This window comes from Nannobrachium achirus, assembly GCF_963921795.1.
Source record: "Nannobrachium achirus genome assembly, chromosome: 19".
In the NCBI taxonomy this organism is placed as follows: Eukaryota; Metazoa; Chordata; class Actinopteri; order Myctophiformes; family Myctophidae; genus Nannobrachium; species Nannobrachium achirus.
This window is the reverse complement of record NC_137826.1, coordinates 20697601-20719920: the sequence shown is the minus strand read 5'-3', so window position 1 is coordinate 20719920 and position 22320 is coordinate 20697601. Positions and strand designations below refer to the sequence as shown.

The window sequence follows — 22320 nt, the reverse complement described above, 5'->3', positions numbered from 1 at the left end:
GGCTGGGGATCGAACCCTGTCCCTGACCTCCCAATCTCAGGGCGGACACTCTAACCACAAGGCCACTGAGCTGGTAATAAGTTTGAGTGGTTAAGAAGAAAGGAAAAAAGAAAAAGAAAAATTACCTATGAAATTGTAAAACTGTAAAGATACCACATAAATTGATTGAAATAAATGAAACTACCCCCCCCGCACGCACGCATGCACACACGCACAGACACATACGCACGCACGCACGCACACACGCACGCACACGCACACACACGCACGCACGCACGCACGCACGCACACACACACACACACACACACACAGCCAGTCAAAAAATGCACAGATATTCCCCCCAAATGTATCAACAGTTGTGTATTTTAATCTGAGCCACAGGTACTTACAAAAATACAGAATAGAACATCTGTCAGACAATAAATTATTTAATTGAATAGCATCACAGCTTATGATGAACCATTGCATCCAAAATATTTATATAAATCGTATAAATGGGATTTCAATCTTATAAACAAGCACATTTGTGACAAGAATCAGATAAAGGATTATATGTTATGTGAGGCATTCTCTGGGCACACATTGGGGCAGATATACATATAAAATTGTAATTTGTTACTCAGGCAAGTGCACAGAGGTGTGGTAGTGGGTACAGGTTGTGGGTACACACTCCATTCTGAGTGGAGCGAGACTGGATGGCTGGTCATGCAAGACTAGGATCACAGACAGTAGCCTTGACTTTAGACCTGACTTCCATGTAAAAGGGATATTTCACTTTCACTTTCAAACGTGTTTGGGGTCATTTAAACGTCTATTCAGGCTTTTGTGACCACCCCAGACAGTTTTTAAGTTGCTCGATTCAGTACTTAGATATTTGATATTCATTTTTTTCTTTTTACTATACAAACCCATTGTAACTTCAAACTCCATTTTAACCATGATAGATTCATAGAAAACACCTGTCCTTGATTCTGGGGACTCATACTGCCCTCCTAATACGTGATAATTTATTTCATATATTTTAATATTTTTTTAAATTGTATTTTTTTTCCTTCCATTTTCCAAATAAATTATAAGAAATAAATGAAAAGGGGAATTGAAAATATACGGCCCCTTGCGTATTAGGAGGGCAATATGAGTCACCAGAACCAGTTTTTGATTAATCTATCACAAACAGGAAGGGGTTTGTACAGGAAGGAGAAGTGACTGATACAATTCATATCAAATATATAAATACTGAATCAAGCAACATACAAACTGTATGGGTTGCTCACAAAAGCCTGAGTATACATAAAATGACCCCAAACATGTTTGAAAGTGAAATATCCCTTTAATGTCTGCTATGAAATATGTTTTCATGTTTGAATGTTTTTTTTGTTTGTTTTTTCGCAACAGGAAAATAAAGTCAAAGTCAGTTGTCATGTTATGTAATGAATAATGCATAGAATTGTCATATTATGACTTTGACAAAGAGGAAAACCTTTCAGGGCTTGAGTTGAGATTAGTGAGGAAAAAAATATACAGTATCAAAACATTAAGGGCATGATGCTTGAATTACATTTCTAGTAACAGAGGGGATACAATTCAAATGTTAACCAAAATCATAACTGTAATAATAAAAACATTGACTGGGGAAATTTAATTTAGGAAAGATTACACTGCCACTTCTTCCAATTCCAAGTCATGGAAAATTGTGTAGTACAACCTTTCCCGCTTGACTGCAGAGTAAACAGGCTTGAATGGATGTGAATGAGAAAGTGTGAAGTGACTTGTTAATCAGCATTATTGTTTGCTGGAGAAAGGAACAGGAAGGCATACAATTTTGAAGAAATACATTGTGCACAGCATACCATAGAAACACTTAGCTCTACATATTAAAGTGGAGAATATCCCCCTCCAAAGTATAATCTAAGTTTAAGAAAAACACCATACTGTATATTCAACTGGGGGAAAAAAATCATCTCGTCAGTTGAATATACATAATTCTTGTTATACGATAAGAATATAAATTAGCTTTAGAGAACCACTTCTTTCTGTATAAAGTATAAATCTTGTCCAAGCAGCAATCAAATGCTACGATTCAAAATGTGCACCACACTTTTATGTAAAAGTGTGAAAAACATGTGCAACTTAATTTGTGCATGCGTGTGTGTGTGTGTGTGGACAGAATTAAACCTGAGAGTCCTTCACACAAACAGCTCCGTATTTGGATGCTCATCCTCAACAGGGTAATAAGGTGCTGCCGGGCCAGGAAGGGCCGTGGCGGCAGCACATGTGTGAGAGCCAGCATCCAGGTGTGTGTCCGGCGTGGTAGGAGGGCTGAGCAGCGAATCGTAATCGAAGCCTTTGAGAGGCTGCAGGGACAAGGTGAGTCCCCGCCGCGCTTTGGCCGAACGGTCAGGTCTCTCTCTCAGCTCCAGAATCACCTGGAACATCACAAAGGAGAGAGTTCACTTGACTCATACATTCATCCATCCATCCATTCATCCATTCATAGTTTTATATAACTTTCGGGAGCAAGATTGAGGGAAATACTGTATGCACATTTACAATCTTGCAATAATATTATAACAAAAAAAATACTTTGCTAATACAAACATTCATGTTTGAAATTAGTAAGGGGACAACTTCATGTGTTGTGTTTACAAGTTCTGCCATCTGTCAAATTACCTCCACAGGTCGGCGTTGGAGCAGCGTAAGGTCAAAGGTTGTTCCATGGAAGAAAGTTTGGCGTTTGAAACGATCAAGGGTCCTGAGTCGACGGCCAGGAGTCTTGCACAGTAACTGCAGAGAGGTTTGTAACTGTGAACATGATACCATTCTAGCCCTCTCTAGCAGTTAAAAGATAACCATTGATGATATATAATAAAATAATGGTATATGTTAATGATCTTTTTTCTATATTCCTTCATCCAGTCTAAATGACCTAAAGTATCTCAGGCTACTGCAGTTATGTGTGTGCCTTTCTTTATGATTTTGTGTGTTAGTGTGCATGCAGGGCTTGCATGCGCATGTGTACTTACCTCAGTGATTAACAAGGCCAGTGGAGGGCTAAAGCTAAGTGGCATTTCATAGGGGAAACTCCTGACTTTCCTCAACATCCGACAGTGGTCTGCCTCTGGAGGCAAAGGGAACTAAGAATTGGACACACAAGGGAGAACAGAAATTAACAAAACATTTAGGAGACCACTGATTTCCATACTTCATACCAGATAAAGGTGTCTTGCACCCAAAACAATGCCCAAAGTCTACACGATGCATAAAAGAGTGTGCATGACACCAGTAACTATTAGTAAATCAAAACCAAATAAATAATGACGTCATGCATGCGCAGCATACCCATTCACCTACACATGATGAATACCTCACCTTCCCGTTAACCAATGAAAAGAGGAGGATGCCCAGAGACCACCAATCAGCTGCGTGCGTGTATGGTCCCCCACTCAGCACCTCAGGAGCTGTGAAAGCAGAACACGCTCACTGCACTGTATGATGCATGTACTGTGTCTGCATTATCTCTAGATTACACATCAGCAGAAACAGAAATGTAACTATAAATATTATGTTATTTAGCTCGAGGCCAATTGTTGATAATTATTCATTAAATAACAAAACACACACCGTATAGTGAAAGTGGTGGAAAATATAGGACACAACTGTGATTGGTTGCACATACAATACAAGTTATCTGCTGTTCAGCACTTGACACATCACTGGTGTGATAACAGTAATAATGTGTGTAAGGAACGTGTTTTCTGTCTCACCCATGTACTGAATGGTGCCGCAGATCGTAAAGGCTCGACCACCTTGCTCCAGACGCCGGGACAAACCAAAGTCAGCTAGGCGGAGGTGACCTGGAACAGACCATTATTCTCAATTTTTGTAGAGAAGCTTCCTTCCGGTCTTTTACTGGTATGGTTTTATTTGCCATCTCTCTGACAAACATTGTTCTTGATTGTTTCATTGCTGTTTAGTCTTTGTTTGTTTGCATCTTTATATTTTGGTCTGTCCCAGTAATGCTAATGAAGCCCTACATTTTACATAGCAATTTACTATTTTATACTATAGATGAGCTTTCTGTGTGAAGATGTACAGTATAGGCTGAAGTTTAACTGACAGCAAGATGTCTATTTATTATCCCTATTACAATCGAGTATGCTTTTTGTGTGTTTTTTGTGACTGCTGCACAGTGACAGGATGTACTCTGAAATGTTCCACCTCTCTGGGGAAGTGGGAAGTGGGAACCAAAGCTATTGCTGCCCTCTGGTGGAAGCTGACTAGAATAGCATGTATTACTTACCATCATCTGTTAGTAGGATATTCTCCATCTATGAAAAAAAGAAGAAAAAAGAACATTAAGACAGGAAATACAGTAACACATATTTAAAAGTAGTGATAAAAGTACTTAATTGAAATAAATGCTGTATTATCTGTTTATTAAATGTGTATATGCCTAAATGTACATTTCTTGCATAACTGTCATTAGTTTATTATTATCTCAGGAATATCACATTTTATAACAATCTTGGACAATGTCTTTTCACACTTAAAGCTGCACTACAGTGTGTAACTTTACTGCTCTATCCCAAGATTTGAACCTGGAGCTCCAGCACAAGTGCAGAACATTTTACCACTAAGCTAATAGAATCTTTGTTTGACATAGATGTCAATAATTGTGTCAAACCAGAAAAAGGATTGTGAAAGGACATGATGTAAATGTCTCAATATAAGAGCAAGGAGACCAAATATAACCACCCTAATTGCAGAATACTCTACCATCCAGATTGGGAAAATATAATGTTATTCATAAGAAAATACATTATAGAGCTCTATGGCGCATTCAAACCAGACACGCAATAATAATGGTGCCACTTGAAATCATAGGCATCACTGAGCGAATCGAGTTGAAAATGGTTCAGTTTGCACACATTGCATCTCTTTGGGCATGGACATGAAATATTACTTGATATTGCGCCTTATTGACTTGACACTGACTCAAAGAGTCAATGTATCATCTTGAATGTCTGGCATCTGGTGTGAGTGCACCTTTACCTTTACGTCTCTGTGAATGATCCCAACATCATGGAGAAAACCTGCAGGGGACACGAAAGAACTGACATAATTACCTAGAAGTTCTAGAACCATCTCAAAATAATTACCAAATTCACATTAGTTTCTCATAAAAATGGAAGAACCCTTTATAAAAGACTCCTGCGCATTAAATCATTTAAATACACTTTCTGTTCAACCTTACAGATAACAAGCAACATAAAAAAAACTTCCATTCTTACTTAGCCTATTGGAAATGCCTACCACAGTAAAAAAAGAAGGAAAAAAAGAAAAGAAAACAATGTTCCTTTTGGAACAATAATGACCGAGCCAGGCATGAAAAGTCAGTCAATGTTTCATGGAGAGTTTTGTGAGGTTGAAATAATTGCTCTTTTACATTTCCCTACAGAGTATGAAAGGTGCTGTACAAATAAAGTGTTTATTGCGACCGTCAGGTCGCACTTACTACCAAAACCTCCACCGGCTGTCTGTCTGTCCGTCCGTCTGTCCCTCCGTCACACGTCACACTTTTGCCCTGCTCATATCTCCGCAACCGTTGCCCCAGATCCATGCCAAATTTTGCACACATACTCCTTGCCTGCCAAACCACAACCACATCAATTCTCACATGGCCCTCTTCTAGCGCCACCATGAGGCCAATTCTTGAAAAACACATTTTTGGACACTGCTCCTACAATTTTTGCCCTAAAATCACGCAAATCGGTACACAGTATGTCTACACTCATCTCATCAACATGGATATGTCCCATTTAGCGCCACCTTCAGGCCGATTTTTTAAAACACATTTTTGGACACTGCTCCTACAAATTTTGCCCTAAAATCACGCAAATCAGTACACACTTGCTCTACACTGATGTCATCAACATGGATCTGTCCCATTTAGCGACACCTTCTGGACGATTTTTTAAAACACATTTTTGGACACTACTCCTACAGATTTTGCCCTAAAATCACGCAAATCGCTACACAGCATCTCTGCACTCATGTCATCAAAATGGATCTGTCCCATATAGCGCCACCATCAGGCAGATTTTTTAAAACACATTTTTGGACACTGCTCCTACAGATTTTGACCTAAAATCACGCAAATCGGTACACAGTATGGCTACACTCATCTCATCAACATGCATCTGTCCCATATAGCGCCACCATCAGGCCGATTTTTACATACACATTTTTCCACATTTCTACACATTTTGGCCTAAAATCACGCTGCGACCTGACGGTCGCTTATCTCCCGATTAGGGAGTCTTACTGGTTAGAGTTTATTGCTGAAAACACTGATTAGGTCAAATAAAATTCATGTCTCTGTCAATACCTATCCTGTGAGCTCACCTAAAGCACATCCCAGCTCTGCTGCAAACAGCCTCACACAGTCTTCAGAGAATTGGCCAATCATCACCCAGTATGTATACAGGTCTCCTGTGCTGCAGTAGTCACACACTGTGGAAGTGGGGACAATTAACCACATTAAACCTAGCGTCCCTATTTTGGGCATGTCACTCATTAAAATACTCAAAAATAGTCTAAGCATATATGCTAAAAGGGACATCAACACTGGGCAGATTTTGTAGTTTGTTTTCCAGCAACACAGCTGCATTTAATAAAATTAATAATATATGTTAAATGCAGTCATGCCCAGACAACCTCATTGGATGCTGCTGCTCATTGGAGCAATGCGTCAATGGGGCAGCCATATTGGTGAGAAGCTGTGCCTCCTAATGCATGCCCACAATAAAAATAATCATAACACCTTATCTTACATACTGTAGATAGGAACAGTAATGATTATAAAACAGAAAATAGTTTGTCTCTCAGGTACTATTTCTTACAAAGGAGGCAAGCCGCCCCTCTTAATATGGCAGCACCATTGACATGCATGCATGGCCAATGGAGCCACGTTGACATACAGTATGTGGCCAATGCGGCGCCTACATATTTAGAGCCATTGGTGTGCCGATGTGCAAGCATAGACAGTAATCAACAGTATACATTTTTGCACATTGGCCCATCGAACACACACATTTTAGCTGCAGCTGTGTAGCTTACATCATGGTGTACTATAAGGTCAGCCGTAGTCTGTTGTTACCCTGCTGTAGTCTTTAACCTGAACTGGAAAACAAACAAAAATCTGCCTAGAGTTTCATCCCCCTTGAATAATTTATACTCCATCATTTGCAGAGCATCACTATTTTTTCTGATCGCCAAAATAAAAGCCTGGGTTTCTGAGGCTAGCGCATCACCTGCGTATGACGGAGAATAGATCCTTGCAAGTGGTTAAAATGAGCATTGATGTAACCAAAGGTTTATTCATAATGTAAACAACATGCCTGCACAAGGAACTTTGTCTCTTTGACACATTTAAATATCTGCAATTGTAATGGAGACTGATGCAGCTGAAGACAATCAAGATATACAAAGCGCAAGGTATTGAGGCAGAGGGGGAAGAGGGAGTGACATCAGGCAGAGAGGATAGGATCATTTGATTTCCAGGTGAAGAGATACAGCACAACCAGGCTTAAGGAAATCTCCTTTGGGTGTGACATATACTGTACATGTTTGCAGCATTCAACATCTGTCTCCCAGGCTAGCTCAGCTCTCTGCTCACAGGGGGGGTGGGCAACAAACTGGGTCACATTATCTGAGTCAGTGGTTGAGTAGGAGAGTACCGCTAAATGCTTGGGAGGAGAGGAGGAGGAGGTGGACAGCTACAGGGGATTATGCTGCTAACACAGCACTTGCAGGTGCATAGAGTGTTCAGGCTAATTCACTTTGCCTAGCTATGCAAGATACTTTTCTCCTGACACTGAGGAGTTTCACCAGGAGAACGTAATGCTATTGCCCCCATCACCCCTCCCTGCTGAACCAGTGCCCCAATCAATCAACCAGTAGCAGTCACTAGTGCAGCGACAAAGAACCCAATCCCATGATGTCCTCCCACCCTCGAACACTGGCAACTGTTTTCGCTGGAGCTCCCGGTCAAGCTGGACGCGCCGCTGATGAAAATCAAACCCAGGGTCGAGTGCTTTACCTCTACGCCACCCAGATGTTCTATTTTCTTATTTATTAGAAAGCATTTCACTGTTCTTGTATTTTCTCATTGGAACAGAAAAGGGAGAGGAAAGCTGAGAGGGAAACAGTTTAAAGAGGCCACAGAAGAAGGGTGGGATTGAACCCCAAAACCAGCAGAAGTATGGAACACATGGTCCCACACACAGGCATTTTAACCTGTAGGCTATCAACTGGCTTGCATTCCATGTGTATTCACAGCAATAGCAGAAAATAAGAAGAGACGATTTAAGATTGTCTGACAATTGTCGAACAGCATCATGTAAAGGAGAATTTGGGGTAATTACTGGACAAAGCTATTTGCACTGAGGTGAAAAACGAAAGCTGAGCAGTGTTGAGATTGTGGGTCTGGGTTGGTTTACATATCCAATCATTAAATCCACACACCTAGGGGGTTGCATAAGATTTTGGGTATTCTTTGGACACCGTTGGTGTTAAGGTTAAACAGTGGGAGGGCTGGTTTCGGATCATGACTCTCGGCTGGTTTAGAGATGATTACGTCGTCTACACATTGACAATGTCATGCCAGGGACTGTGGGATGCTTCTGGGCAGTGCTGTACTGGTGCTGAGGTGAGACAGGGTAGAGTGAGGGAGGGTTTTGGACTGTGGATCAGGGCTGTTGCTCTAGTATAGACTCACTAATGTAGAGGTGCCGCTGGGTCTGCCAGCAGTCCTGCAGTTCGTGGACAAATGGGTGATGAACCTGACGCTGTGGGCAAAGGTCACAGGTCAACCTGAAACACAGCTCATTACTGACGAGAGACTCACAGAACAGGGGGCAGGGTTTGGCTCCCACCATGGTCTGTTTTTTCCCCACACAGTCCACCCACCAGTATTTTTGCAGTTTTGTGAAGGATCACTTGACCAGCAGTGATTATTCTGTTTCTGTTCCTGAAGAGTGTACAAATGGAACCAATAGACAGGTCCACTTTGTTCCATTTGTATACTATTCAGCGTTCAATTATTGAGATTTTACTGTGTAGGTCAACAGGCAGGCTCAGATTTTTGTGCTGTCAGAGAAAAATAAATGTAGAGAAAACTGAATCATCATGCAGCTAAAAATGGGTAGACCTGTTCTTTTTCTTGATTTGCTCTTTTGTTTTGCTCCTGTCTACATTGATAATGTAGTATGTCAGCACCCACCTGAACTATGACCTCTTCTTTAGCCTGCTCCAGCACACCAAGCCTTAGAATCTCTGATTTAGGTATAACCTGTTCACGCACGCACGCACGCACGCACGCACGCACGCACGCACGCACGCACGCACGCACGCACGCACGCACGCACGCACGCACGCACACGCACACACACACACACACACACACACACACACACACACACACACACACACACACACACACACACAACAATGTGTAGAGTACATAAGTCAAAGATTTTGGCAGTCACATTCACACATAGGGAACACAAAGTGGACTGATCATAGCTAGAGACGGGGACGGGCCTCCATTCCGAAACACCACCATTCCGAAACCCCACCATTCCGAAACCCCACCATTCCGAAACACCACCATTCCGAAACACCACCATTACGAAATTTAAATTATTTTAACTTTCACCCACCTCCACCCACTTTACCTCACCCACGTTCACCCCCCCACCCACCTCCAACCACTTTCCCCCTCTTCCACTCACTTCCTCCCACCTCCACCCACTTTCACTCACCTCCACCCACCTCCACCAACTTTAACCCAGCCACCTCTACCCAATTTCACACACCTCCACCTACTTTTAGCGGGTGAAGATGGGTGGGGTGGGTGGAGGGATCTGGATGGAGGTAGGTGAAAGTTAGTGGAGGTGGGTGGGGCTGGGTGAAACTTGGTGGATGTGGGTACAGGTGTGGGTGGAGGTTGGTGGGGTGGATGGAGGTGGGTGGGTGGGGTAGGTGAAAGTGGGTAGAGGTGGGTGGAAGTGGGTGGAGATGAGTGGAGTTGGGTGAAATTGGGTGGAGGTTGAGAGTGGGTGGGGGTGGGTGGAGGTGGGTGAAAGTGGGTGGAGGTTGGTGGGGGTGGATGGAGGTGGGTGAAAATGAAACTGCATATTCGGAATGGTGGTGTTTCTGATTTTCGGAATAGTGGGGTCTTATAGAACAATGGGAAACCCCACCATTCCGAATAATGGAAGTCAATCTTCGGAATGGTGGGGTTTCGGAATGGAGGTGTGTACCCGCTAGAGACAGACACAAATATCTAAAAGTCTTACCTTGACAGCATAAGTCTTCTCTTTAGCTGTGTCCTTTACTTTCAGGATGGGCCCAAATGAACCTTTGGTGATGTAACCCAACACCTGTGCAATATAGAGAAAGACATGACAAAGCAACTCGTGACTATCTTGTGCTCCCACTTCTCTGCCAGCATTATTATGCTCCAAACTCCCATCTCAAAAACCTACTTCATTTTACAGTAATAACCCCATTGTTATACAGTCAGTTAAAATATGGAACCAGTTTAGACGGTCATTTGTATTGAACGACTTGTGTCTCTATGCTCCAATTGTCAGAAACCATATGTTTATCCCCTCAATGTTAGACGGAGCATTTGATATCTGGCGTAGGGGTGGGATTTCATCCCTACATGATATCTATGTGGATAATGTGTTTGCATCCTTCGAACAACTAGTGAGCAAATACGTTATTCCTAGGTCACATTTTTATAGATATCTTCAAGTTCGGGACGTTAAATCACAGCTCCCAGGGTTCCCTCAGAGGCCCTCTGCGTCCTTGTTGGACACTATCTTTAGCCAAGGAACTGACCTCAGGCAGATCATAGGGAGAATATACGAACTTCTTAATCTACATGACTCAGCATCTCTAGATAATCTCAAGATTAAGTGGGAGGAAGATTTAGGAGAACAAATTCCAGAGGAAAATTGGCAAAAAAATTATACGTAGGATTCATTCTTCATCCATCTGTCAGCGTCATGCTGTCATACAAGTCAAAGTTGTCCATAGACTCCATTGGTGCAAAGCTAGATTGTCCAAATTTAAACCCAATATCGATCCACTATGTGATAGATGTAAGCAGGCTCCTGCAGATCTACTCCATATGTTTTGGACGTGTCCAACACTGTACGACCTTTGTACGAGAAAAGCAATTCAAAAAGGTGGTTTTGAAGTTTGATAATTGTTTTGGCAAATATACAAACCTCTTACAACCTGACTAAATACATTTTCTGAATAGCATACAGTATATTACACTAAATATTAAAGAGCAATGAGAGCATACCACCTCAGAAAAACAAAGCAATAGCATGGATTGGACATGAAACCTGCCTGAAAGTTCTCCTCTCTGGGCATAGTTCTGTGGGGGAACTCAGGCAGGAACATGGTGATGAACGCGGGGAGACTCCACTCTGCTCTCAGCTTCTCTGGACCGACACCGGCCAGCCTGAGGACATGGTCCGGGATGTCGGCAGCCTTCCCCTGGAGCATCCGGTGCTGTCGCAGGTGGAGGGCGGGCGGGGCCAGGCGACAGAGACCTGCTGGGATGGACAGACCCACGCTGGAGAGGAAGCCACGCCATCCGGAAGCATAGGAGTGCTCCTCCTCCTGCCTTTCAGCACACCGCTGGAGGAAGATGCAAGGAAGGAAGACATGTATTTATACTTGGAATAAAGCTGACACCACAGCAAAGAGAAACATTAAAATGTAAAAAAAAAAACACACAGAGGGGCTATCAAGTTCATGATTAAATGTGCTGTCATTTTTTTCCTCTTTCAATAAGTGTTAGCTCTACATCCCTGCAGTAATCATTTCTATAGATGTCTCTCCAGTTTCCCAGTTCTTTAGTAGACTAAATAGAAAATACATTTTCAGGTTTAGGATACCAATTTCTTACTAATTGAATATCCATACTGCAGGAGGAGATACAGTATTTATTTATGTATTTGTTATTCTGAAAGCTTCCTAATTCTGCTGGTGCTCCGCTAACCCCATTGTTAAACATTATTATTACTTTATTAATACATTATTATTTTGATCAACATTTGCCTGTTATATCTCCTATGGTACCACATCAATACAGCATGAAATTGTGGCAAAATCTTATCCAACGATAACAAAATATTGAAAGTGTTGGGTCTGAGAGGCTAAATCTGGTAGTCCGTGGCTCAATAGTTGGGTCAAAAATGGCAGTTCCGTGACCGTGGAGAGCAAAGGTCCGTTTCTCAATGGATTTGTCATCTAGGAGGGTTAAACAAATCTTTTTTTAAATGGCTGGGAAAATGTTTGACAGCTAGGGTAATTTTCAGTCTCATTCACTTGCTATACACTACACTATAAAGGAAAAAATGACTCCCAAAAGATCTGCTTTAAGTGGGATGTGAGGGGTCAAACTAGGGGTTTTTAATTATTCTGAATCCATTGCAAGCATTTGTTTTGCCATCGTATTGTGGGGCCATTTCTTGCCCAAGGAATGTTTTTCATGCCAAACAAATGCTTGCAATGGATTCAGAATAATTAAAAACCCCTAGTTTGACCCCTCACATACCACTTAAAGCAGATTTTTTTGGGAGTCATTCACTTACTATACACTGCATACACTATAAAGGAAGAAATGACTCCCAAAAAATCTGCTTTAAGTGGGATGTGAGGGGTCAAACTAGGGTTTTTTAATTATTCTGAATCCATTGCAAGCATTTGTTTGGCATGAAAAACATTCCTTGGGCAAGAAATGGCCCACAATACGATGCCCAGACAGCACCATAGCTCGTCGCGAGGTCGCTTATATGAAGCTTCGTAGCGTTAGGGTTGCTGCCTTGGCAGGTTCATAGCTTTTGGGTCGTTTTGAGCTGTTTCAGAGCGCGCCATTGTCCTTCCGTGAAGTTCCGTCGCCCCTCAGTCGCCGCTATGTAGCTAGAGCTACTGTAATCTGGGTTCCCAGAAGCTTTTCATTTCTTTCGCCACTAGGGGGTGCGGGAGAGCTACTGCCACCGCATGAGACCATGGCATACAGCTGTGCCTGCGTCACATTACCACGCATCTCAGCTGAGCTAAAGACAACAACCCCGGCTAGCAGCACTGACTCTCTTCATTTCATGTTTCAAACAGGTTTGTATATGTAAAACATCAGTTATGCACTAGAACTAGTTAGGCTATTTTCTAAACTTCATAATGTCATTGATGACATGTCAAATATGTTTTTATATTTAATGTTATATTGAGCTGAAAAAACACCCGTCCCTAACTGCTAGTTTACGGACATGCTAGCTAGCTAGTAGCTATTGTTTACATGTCATTTACTTATGCTGCTAGCCATGCCATGCTAAGTTACGTCAACATGTCAGCTTTAGCAACGTTGGCAAGGGAGGATGTATTACTCCAAAAGGACAAATGAGTTGAAACCCTAGTTTTTGCTGTTTGCTGTCCCCGACATGTTGACGTAACTTAGCATGGCATGTCTAGCACAGGGGTTCCCAAACTTTTTGGTCTCAGGGCACCCCAGGGCAACCCATGTATTTATTGAAGACTTTATTAGAAGTTTACTTCGGAAAAGGTACAGTTTCATGACGGTACTGCACTGGTACAAGGTCTACTAAAAGGAGATCAATTTTATCTATAAAATGTACTAAACTAGTGAAAAAAGCAGATCTACAAGCACACAACGCCTCGCTTGTAGATCGGCTGTTTTCACTAGTTTTGTGGACAGTCTTGTATATGAATTATGATGATTATGTTGCGAGGAAAATGTTGATATAATAGCCATTTTGGTTAGAACAAAAATAACTTTGTACTTCAAGTTTAAAATGATACTAAATCTTTTTTCAAGTGTCCAAATAAATTCCAAATATTATCAAATCATCTCGCGGCACCCCTTGACTGCCGTCGCGGGTGCCCCTGGTCTAGCAGCATCAGTAAATGACAACATGTAAACAGAGAGGTAACTGCTTTTTCACCCTTTAGTTAATGAGAGAGTGTACTGTACACATAATATTTTCCTGTTAACTGAACAGAGGTGTGGGTTAGGGTTAGGGTTACCCTAACCCTAACATGATATATTGGAGATTGTTGAACAAATTGGATGATAAACAAATGGTTATTAAAAGATGGATTGGTAAAGGTACAGATAAGAAACACAGAAAAGATATACTGTAGTACTCCCTGTTCATTTAATCTGTTAAAACTGTTATTGGGTGTCATGCATTGTGCCTTAGATTTTTGGCTGATGGCTGTGGAGTGTGGACTGATTCTGTGACCTATGAACTACAAACAAGAGTCATGACCAGACCAGACAAGACCACGGTCAGCAACAGGTGACTTCAGGGCATGAGGGATCCAGATTGAAAAAGTATGCTGTAAAGGTGTTATAGTCAAAGTGACTGCATTTCTCTTGCCAACCCTCTTGGGACCTCCAGACCCCCGCTTAGGTGGTGTGGTCAGTGCATGCAATCATACAGAGATATTCACTTATAATTGTAATACAAGTAATGGATGGTTATTATTAAATATAGATGGGTCTGACATTGCGCCTACTTTTAGCATTTTAATGGCTGAAATTGTACTGTATCATTCCAATGCTATTAAAGCAAGCTTGATAAAGAGAAGAGGAGGGTGATATTTTGGCTTGTACCTTCCCAGGAAGCAGGCTTATGCCCCTACGGGTAAAGAGACCGTTGGATAGGTTCCGTCTTTATTCGTGTAGTGTCTGTGTCATACAAGTGGTCGGTGAAGCCGTTTAAAGATAACAATTCTCCAGTAATATGTGCAGTCTATATTGATATAAATCCTTCTCAGGTGTTTGACTGTAAACCATAAATTCTGTCCACAAGCTAGGTCTACAAGGGCTGACAACAACGTGAAGCTTGTATATCTGCTATTTTTGGTGAAGATCCTGTAGGCTGAAAATGAATGCACCAAGTACAATGCAACGCAGGTTCATTTTACTTCAGTAACTATAAGTGGTTAAACTGAAGCGATATTGATAAATTCCAAATATTGTAAAAGTATTCAGGTGGCAACCCTATACTTGCGTCGGGACCGTACCTATGTTCCCCAGCTTCTATGTTCCCCACTTTCTTACCACCTAACCTACCCCTAACGCTAACCTCACTAAAACTAATGCTGTGAGGAGGGGAACATAGAACCTGGGGAACATAGAGAGGACCCCCTTGCGTCACGTCACCCTAAGTTGCCATGGCACACACTTTGAGAAAACCTGCCCTAAATTTACTGTATTTTCTGCATAACGATTTGTCGTCTATTCAGATCGTGGACTTGGATCCAATCTTCAACCTGGACAGTCCTCTACCAGGCAACTGTACCGGTGAGGACAACCGGCCATACTACTACCTGTATGTCAACATGGCTGTGCCGAATCACCTGTGGAGGTATATATTCACCCACTATTATTAATACCATTCAGGCGTTGACACTGAGGTCTCGGAAGCACTTGCCCGTTGGGCAAGTCCAGGTCATGTTCTACTTGCCCAAAGGTCATGCCCACCTGCCCGGAAAGTAAAACGTCCTTTATAAAATGATAGGTAAGATTTGAATTACTGTTCAATTTAACACTTCTTTTGTTTTTACTATTTGGGGCTAATGTGAAGAAGAAGAAAAAAATACAGTACCTACATTTTTATCCAAATACCTACATAGCAACAGTAAAAAGTGCTTTTATTTTACATTCCACGGGCCAGAAAACAGTGCTCTGGCCACGTTCAGGTGTTTAGACAGATAGCTCCTCTTTTGTTTATAGACAGTTGCGTCCCCTCTAAAACGAGCACTTGCCCGGTTGGGCAACCTGAAAGCAAACTTCACCTGCCCGAAAGTTTTATTTACCTGCCGGGGGCAGATGGGCATTGGGCAAGCCTTATACCATGGCTACATGGAGCTGGATATTTCATATATCCCGGTTTTTCAGTTATCCACATAGAAAGATATCTAGGTCCACATGACAAAGATATCTAGGACTAACAAGCACACACACAGTAAAGTCTTCAGAGATATCCGGGTTCCCTGTCTACACAGATCCAGTGAATCGGATATTTTTCAATCTCTCCACTTATTTTTCCGGTTTAAAAAATATCCAGCTTCGCGTCCGAAATATCCAGCTTCATGTGGCTACAAGCCCCAACAGCACAAAAAAATTCTAGATTCAGAAATATCCAGCTCTGTGTAGCCATGGCCATAGTGTCAATGCCTGCCATTATTATTTTATAGATATCTTAGGTGGATATGATAAGCATTTACTTTGTAAAACAGCAATTTGTGTGTAAGAAAATCATTAGCAAGTGTGGAATAGAATCCGGCTCGGCTGAGCATAATTGGCCTGTGTTCAGGGAAGGAAAACTGGGTGTGGAGGGTGATCTTTGTCACTGCAAATACTCTTACGGGCTACAGTGACACCTGTCAGTGGGGGGTTGTTGAATTGGAAGAATACCACAGAGGCAGTTACAATACGTCCTTCTGATTTGGGCTCACTGGCAGGTGAGCCAGTAGAGTACAACGGCAGTGCCAACCGTGGGAAGGAATGAATTGGTATGACTAAATTAACAAAGGCTTGTCACAGAATGTTTAGAGATCGGTCACTAGTGGTTATGACAAATGCAGCACATGCTGATACGTGAACATTTGCTCTTTGTGTTTTTTTTTGAGGAGGACTTCAGAACCCATGGTATGCAACAAAAAACAATTATATTATCATTATCATTATACACAAAGACATGTTCCACTCAAGGCGCTCTTGTTTTATTTCACTGCTGTCTCTCACAGTGTCTGATAAGAAATGGACGGAGCTGGATGCAGCGCAGCACAGAGCCCATGCCATGCGGCTGTTGGATGGTCTGGAGGTGATCGCCAGGGAGAGGAGGCTAAAGGTGGCCAGGGCCATCCTCTACATGGCTCAGGGTAAAGCCAAATCTCCCACTCACTAAGGCTTGATTTATCCTTAAAGCAGTGGTTCACTGGAAGAATTGATGACTGACGGAGTTGAGTTCCCTATTGACCAATATCCTGTCATTAAATTATTGCGCCAAACATCTCTATGAATTCAAGGCTTCATGGGGTTGTAATTGATAAAAAACAAGTCATGTTTTGGGGTGAACTGCTCTGTTAATTTGTGCACCTGCCTCGCATGCTTTGATGACATGTCGTCAGGCTGTTTTCAGTGCTCATCGCCACCTTGTCCTCTGGAATTACAGTCCCTGATAAAGCAAGACAACCTGGACGCGTTCAACGAGAAAGACCCTTACAAGGCCGACGACCCCCCGCGAGGATGAAGATGACAACAATGACAACTCCATAGAGGCAGAGCCATTCCCCCTGGAGAGGGACAAGGTCTGTCAGAGAGGGTGTCCTTCCCCAAGGGGCTGCCCTGGGCTCCTAAAGTCAGGTGATTAAAACGGAAATTCACAGACAGCTGGCGTAGCCGTCTGGGCACCTAGGCTGTTTCAGCAGAGAGCTCCTTGCAATTTAATAATTAAAGCAATAATAATATATAAGAGGCCATGGCATTCAAGACATAGTTTTGGGTGTGATTGAAACGACACGAGCAAAGTACTCCTTAGTATTAATTCAACAAATTATTGTTATAACTTAAATCCTTCATTGCTCAAAGATCTGAATATGTAAACACAAACTTGGCTGGACCTTTCTTTTAATTTCTTCTAAATGCCTAATGTAGTTTTAACCTTTTCATGTCAAGGATCCCCACAATTATATGTATTTTGCCGCTGACCCCCATATCAAAATATGTTGTGCAGGGACCCCCAGATATGAGCTTGTAGATCTGCTATTTTTGAATACCAGTAGCCAAAAAATAATGGTTAAAGTGGTGACACAGTCTTTTATGGATTTAACCTATTATGGATGGCAACACATTGTTGTGTAGTACATGTACTGTCCAGTATGTAGCAACATTTGTTTTTGTAATTTTTAATACTATTTGAAGTTTCAGAAAACTTAGGTCAGGCTTTAGAAGGTGTTTTAGAATCAGCCTCAAGCCTAAATGGTTGTTAATGTGTCTGTTGATAATGTGATGCACTCACAATCCCAGTGAAACTGTAGAACTTATGGGAACATGTATTTGTGGCTGCAGAACCACAATGTGCAGAGCATGAAACTCTGTGTTGATGTCAATCGCCACAAAGAGATCATCGTGAAGGCCATCTCTGCCATCCTGCTGCAGCTGCTGCTTCTCAAATACTTCAAACTCAACCACATCTATCAGGTACACACACACACACACACACACACACACACACACACACACACACACACACACACACACACACACACACACACACACACACACACACACACACACACACACACACACACACACACACACACACACACACACACACACACAAACACACACACATGCTGCTAAGTCCATCAATGCTCTCTGTATTAATGCCTATCACTATCACAATATAGAGCCATTTAACTCTTTATTTTATCCAGATAATTAAATATCGCTGTTCTCTCTGTGTGTGTGCATCTGTGGGTGAGTGTGTGTGCGTGTGTGGCGTTTGCGTTCCCCCAGACATTCATCAGCCTGCACACGGTCTGCACCCGTGTGCAGCTGGCCCTCAGCCCCTGGTTCTGTGACGGCTCGCGTTCTCGGTAAGATCCAGCTTGTGCGCCCCATCAACACATGGACGACTACCGCAGCATGCAGTGCTGCAAGCCCCCCTGCAGTCTTCCAGGGCCGAGCTCTGGCCCGCCATGGCTAACAAGCTGTGTATGACCGGAGACACAGACTGTGCTGGCTTTGTGTATACCGTATAGTTGTATATGATTTAGCAGGTCATTCTTTTACTGAAATATTTTCTTGAAATATGGAGATATGAGGATAATACATCAGGGGTAGACAGTAGCTACTGACCCAGGAACATTATTTAAATCCACAAATGACAGTCAAGAATTTACCCTCATAATGATGGGCTCACAGAAGGCTATATGTTGTAATTAACCAGCAACTGAACCCAGGCAGTGCTTGGGTAAATAAATAATTTAAATAAGGGAGGACAGAATACTTAAGGTAATTTGTGTGTCTATTATAGACATTATAGATATTTGATCATTTCATTTAGAACAGGCTGTATTCTTTGTGTGAATATCGTAAGGAAGTGGTTCTCAAAATGTGGCTGGTGGTCCGGTGACATGCAGTGGTCCTGGAGGGGTTGCCAAGCGGCCCACAGCAAAATGAGGAACTGTTTAAACAAACATTTTAAACACCTAATGAGCTACTGCTAGTACACAATATATGCATAATTTTTCAGTTAATTTAATAATGTTACGACTACTAGGCCTGTTATAATAATAATAATAATAACTTGCATTTATATAGCGCCTTTCATAAACCCAAGGTGCGTGTTATGTCTTACTGACTGATGTTCTATTCTGCTCTGTGGGTTTTTTGGGGGATCGATTAGTCAGTCATATCGTTCTCATGTTGCTGCTGCTTGCTAAGTAAATTCATTGGGAAACTGTGATGGCCTGATCATTTCACCAACATAAGGCCTACTTTTTCAGTGAATGTTTTTACTCTCAGTGAAGAGTTCTTGGTCCATTCAAATTTGGTTGTAAATGGTCAAGTGCATTATATATAATTATGGTATATAGCCTACATTTGTTCTGGTACATAAATGTTTGAATACTGAGTTTTTAACTTATATCAGGGGTCTTCAACAGGGGGTCCTCAGATTTACTACCGGGGGTCCTTCAAATTTTTGTGAACTTATATCAGGGGTCTTCAACAGGGGGTCCTCAGATTTACTACCGGGGGTCCTTCAATTTTTTGTGTGATAGGAACTTTAATAGGGCAATTTTAAATGTAGGCCTATCTGTTTTCTATTAATTGCTTGAAGGTTTATTGCTGCATATACAATAACAGTTAAATAAATATGAAATATTTAATACTGCATCATGTCTCACTGTTATGTTTAGATCCTCAGTTTGATGTGTGCTTCTGTTGACTAGCTTTGCCTGCCCTGTTGTGATGCTCTGGGATTGATTGATGTACGTTTTCACACTGCTGTTGTTGGTGCTGCTCTGCACTTGGAGTTAAGTAAAGTTTATTAGGAAGTACGTGATGGTCTGATTTTTCACAGACACAACAATGCCCCTTTTTATTAGGGTTTTTATGGTTGCGTTTTAACTGAACATAGGAAAGTCTTCCATTACCAGGTGCAGCAGCCAGTAAGGACAGCAGTTAGCAGGTAAGAATACAAACCATAGTAACATCATTTGCAAGTGTAGAATGGATGGGGTGAGAAGGGAGCGTGAGGGGAGGGGAGAAGGGGTGACGGGAGGGAGAAGAGAGGGGGGAGGGAGAATAAGCGTCCAACCGTAGGCATTAATATCGCGCAGAGAGCGTAGATATGTCGTTGCCGCATCGCCAGCGACGTAGCAAATGCATCTTCCCAATGAGCATCACACAGCGCTGCTGTACAGCGCGGACGTAGCGGACGTAGCGAGGTCCAATGAGACCCATTGCGTCCAACTCGCGCTGTCCGCCGAAGCTAAATAGGCGCGACGCCGCTGTGCTGTCTGGGTGGTTTAGTGATGAGTCATCAGTTTTCAGTCTTTTGGGGTCCGTTTTTAGCCCAAGGAATGTTTTTCATGCGAAACAAATGCTAATAATAATTAAAAACAAAATGTAGGAAACAAAAAGGGACCCATTACAAATGTGTCCGCAACCCACAAGTACTTGACTATTTAGGAAGAAAAGCTTGTGCCCTACATCCATTCAGATTCCAAAATGAGTGACTGTCACTCACTCTGCCCCCCCACCCTACCCTGGGCAACAGATTCAGAACAGATTTTCTGCGTTGTGTTGGATGCAAAGATGCGTCATGCGTGTGTGATCATCCATGCAAGATAAGATGTGTCCAGCATAATTATTGCCAAACGCTGTAACATCAATACACACACTGTACAAATGCCCCTATTATTTAGTTAAGCTCTCCGCTGGCAATAGATTAATGAATTCCCCGAAATCTGTGCGTTTATTAATTCATGATGATGATAAAGCCTTATCATCATCATAAAGGTTTCAGTGTTCAAAGATCTCTGAATGGGGTTGATAATTGATATAACACTGTTATTGCATTGTTTATCTTTCAGGAATCAGGATCACCGCGTAATGTAACGGTCCTAAGTAACGGGAGTGGTCTCCATATGGGGATCCCCATTACGTGCGTCACACGCATGCAGCTCGCAGAGCCGCACTGCACTCACCTTCCTGCTCCTGCTGGCTTCGGCCCCCATTTCTGTGTCCGCCGGGTGATCATCAATCTTATGTCGTCCTCTTATCTCATCTGGTCGTCCATGCAGCGCTAGCGTCAGTCTCCCTGCACGGATATGTTCTGCACGGCACGGCACGACACACGGGTTCGTTCACCTGTTTGTTTACGGATGGATCATAGATGGATGTGTGTTCAAACTCTACTACTGGCTGCTACTCTCTATTCATTTAAGTGTTATAATTCCCCCCTTTCAACAGTCTTGTCGTGTATAAACTGACTCTGTCTGTGTGAGATATGGCGACATAAACAAGTTAATCCCCGATTCCCTGCAACGCCGTGCACCCACAGCGCCAAGTCCGCCCACATCTTTGTCGGCCAATGAAAGCGTAAACTCATTCTGTTGGTTTAGGTTTAGCGGTGGCGTGCACACGCACGGCACTGGCAAGACAGGCATGCGCGAACACTCGACAGACACGCATCATCATTAGTGTCGAAAATTAAACATTTGCCAACAACGATTTCCATGGCAAAGGTCACATACACTTTGTTTAAATATAGACCTACAGTAGTGTATATTTTAACAAAGTGTAGGCTAGGAGGGTAGTTGTTTGTTTTGTCATCATCAGACAGAATCTTCTGTCGCTAATAAATTATAGGCTACAAATAACAAATCAGTTTGCTGTGTTGTTTGCTGCATGTGCATACTGCAGTCAGTGCAAACATTGGAAAACAAACTGTGGTGGTTGGTGAATCTAGAAAGAGAGGATGAGGAGTAATTTTTCATTGCAATTATAAAATAATTATATTTCCCCCTAGTTTCAAATTTGTTTTTCTCCATTATCTCTTGCAACATAGGGTATCTGTAGCTGCTTTATTTTATAGCCCTCACTAGGCCTAACCACTTTCTATGGTTTTACATTTTGTTATGATCCCTTTAAAGTTGAATAATTATTCAAAGCTGAAGCATGTACA

The 22320-nt window shown here is 42.2% G+C and overlaps 2 protein-coding genes across 5 annotated transcripts; one reads left to right on the top strand and one right to left on the bottom strand.

Moving 5' to 3' along the window:
* Positions 1-378: 378 nt before the first annotated feature.
* Positions 379-21607, bottom strand: rskrb (ribosomal protein S6 kinase related b). Its single transcript, XM_080748408.1, has 13 exons — positions 21341-21607; positions 11432-11725; positions 10363-10446; positions 9285-9353; positions 8781-8850; positions 6407-6514; positions 5054-5094; positions 4302-4329; positions 3766-3855; positions 3371-3459; positions 3025-3135; positions 2672-2785; positions 379-2427 (listed from the first exon to the last, which is right to left on the bottom strand). Exons 1-13 carry the CDS (start codon positions 21368-21370, stop codon positions 2188-2190), a joined length of 1368 nt encoding a protein of 455 aa, XP_080604534.1. The 5' UTR covers positions 21371-21607; the 3' UTR covers positions 379-2187.
* Positions 13133-20009, top strand: LOC308304515 (uncharacterized protein). 4 transcript variants are annotated; one of them, XM_080749126.1, is made up of 7 exons: positions 13133-13207; positions 14311-14409; positions 15362-15483; positions 16868-17002; positions 17296-17486; positions 18192-18904; positions 18988-20009. In XM_080749126.1, exons 2-5 carry the CDS (start codon positions 14375-14377, stop codon positions 17397-17399), a joined length of 396 nt encoding a protein of 131 aa, XP_080605252.1. In that variant the 5' UTR covers positions 13133-13207; positions 14311-14374; the 3' UTR covers positions 17400-17486; positions 18192-18904; positions 18988-20009. The 4 variants fall into 4 exon arrangements, 3 of the variants coding, with proteins under 3 accessions (XP_080605252.1, XP_080605250.1, XP_080605251.1); XM_080749125.1 differs by lacking the exon at positions 13133-13207 and adding exons at positions 13532-13652; positions 13926-14036 and having other exon boundaries at positions 18192-20009; XR_013963067.1 differs by having other exon boundaries at positions 14311-14444; positions 18192-20009.
* Positions 21608-22320: the final 713 nt, after the last annotated feature.

What these genes read in the sequence shown, in the direction of transcription:
- LOC308304515 (XM_080749126.1), top strand. Translation starts at nt 14,375, where the DNA reads ATGACCAGACCAGACAAGACCACGGTCAGCAACAG. An exon ending in AAGACCACGGTCAGCAACAG is followed by an intron (nt 14,410 to 15,361) that starts GTGACTTCAGGG and finishes TCGTCTATTCAG; the next exon opens with ATCGTGGACTTGGATCCAAT. An exon ending in GTGCCGAATCACCTGTGGAG is followed by an intron (nt 15,484 to 16,867) that starts GTATATATTCAC and finishes TGTCTCTCACAG; the next exon opens with TGTCTGATAAGAAATGGACG.
- rskrb (XM_080748408.1), bottom strand. Translation starts at nt 21,370, where the DNA reads ATGGGGGCCGAAGCCAGCAGGAGCAGGAAG. An exon ending in AAGCCAGCAGGAGCAGGAAG is followed by an intron (nt 11,726 to 21,340) that starts GTGAGTGCAGTG and finishes ATCTTCCTCCAG; the next exon opens with CGGTGTGCTGAAAGGCAGGA. An exon ending in AAGAAGAGGTCATAGTTCAG is followed by an intron (nt 8,851 to 9,284) that starts GTGGGTGCTGAC and finishes CTTTGCCCACAG; the next exon opens with CGTCAGGTTCATCACCCATT.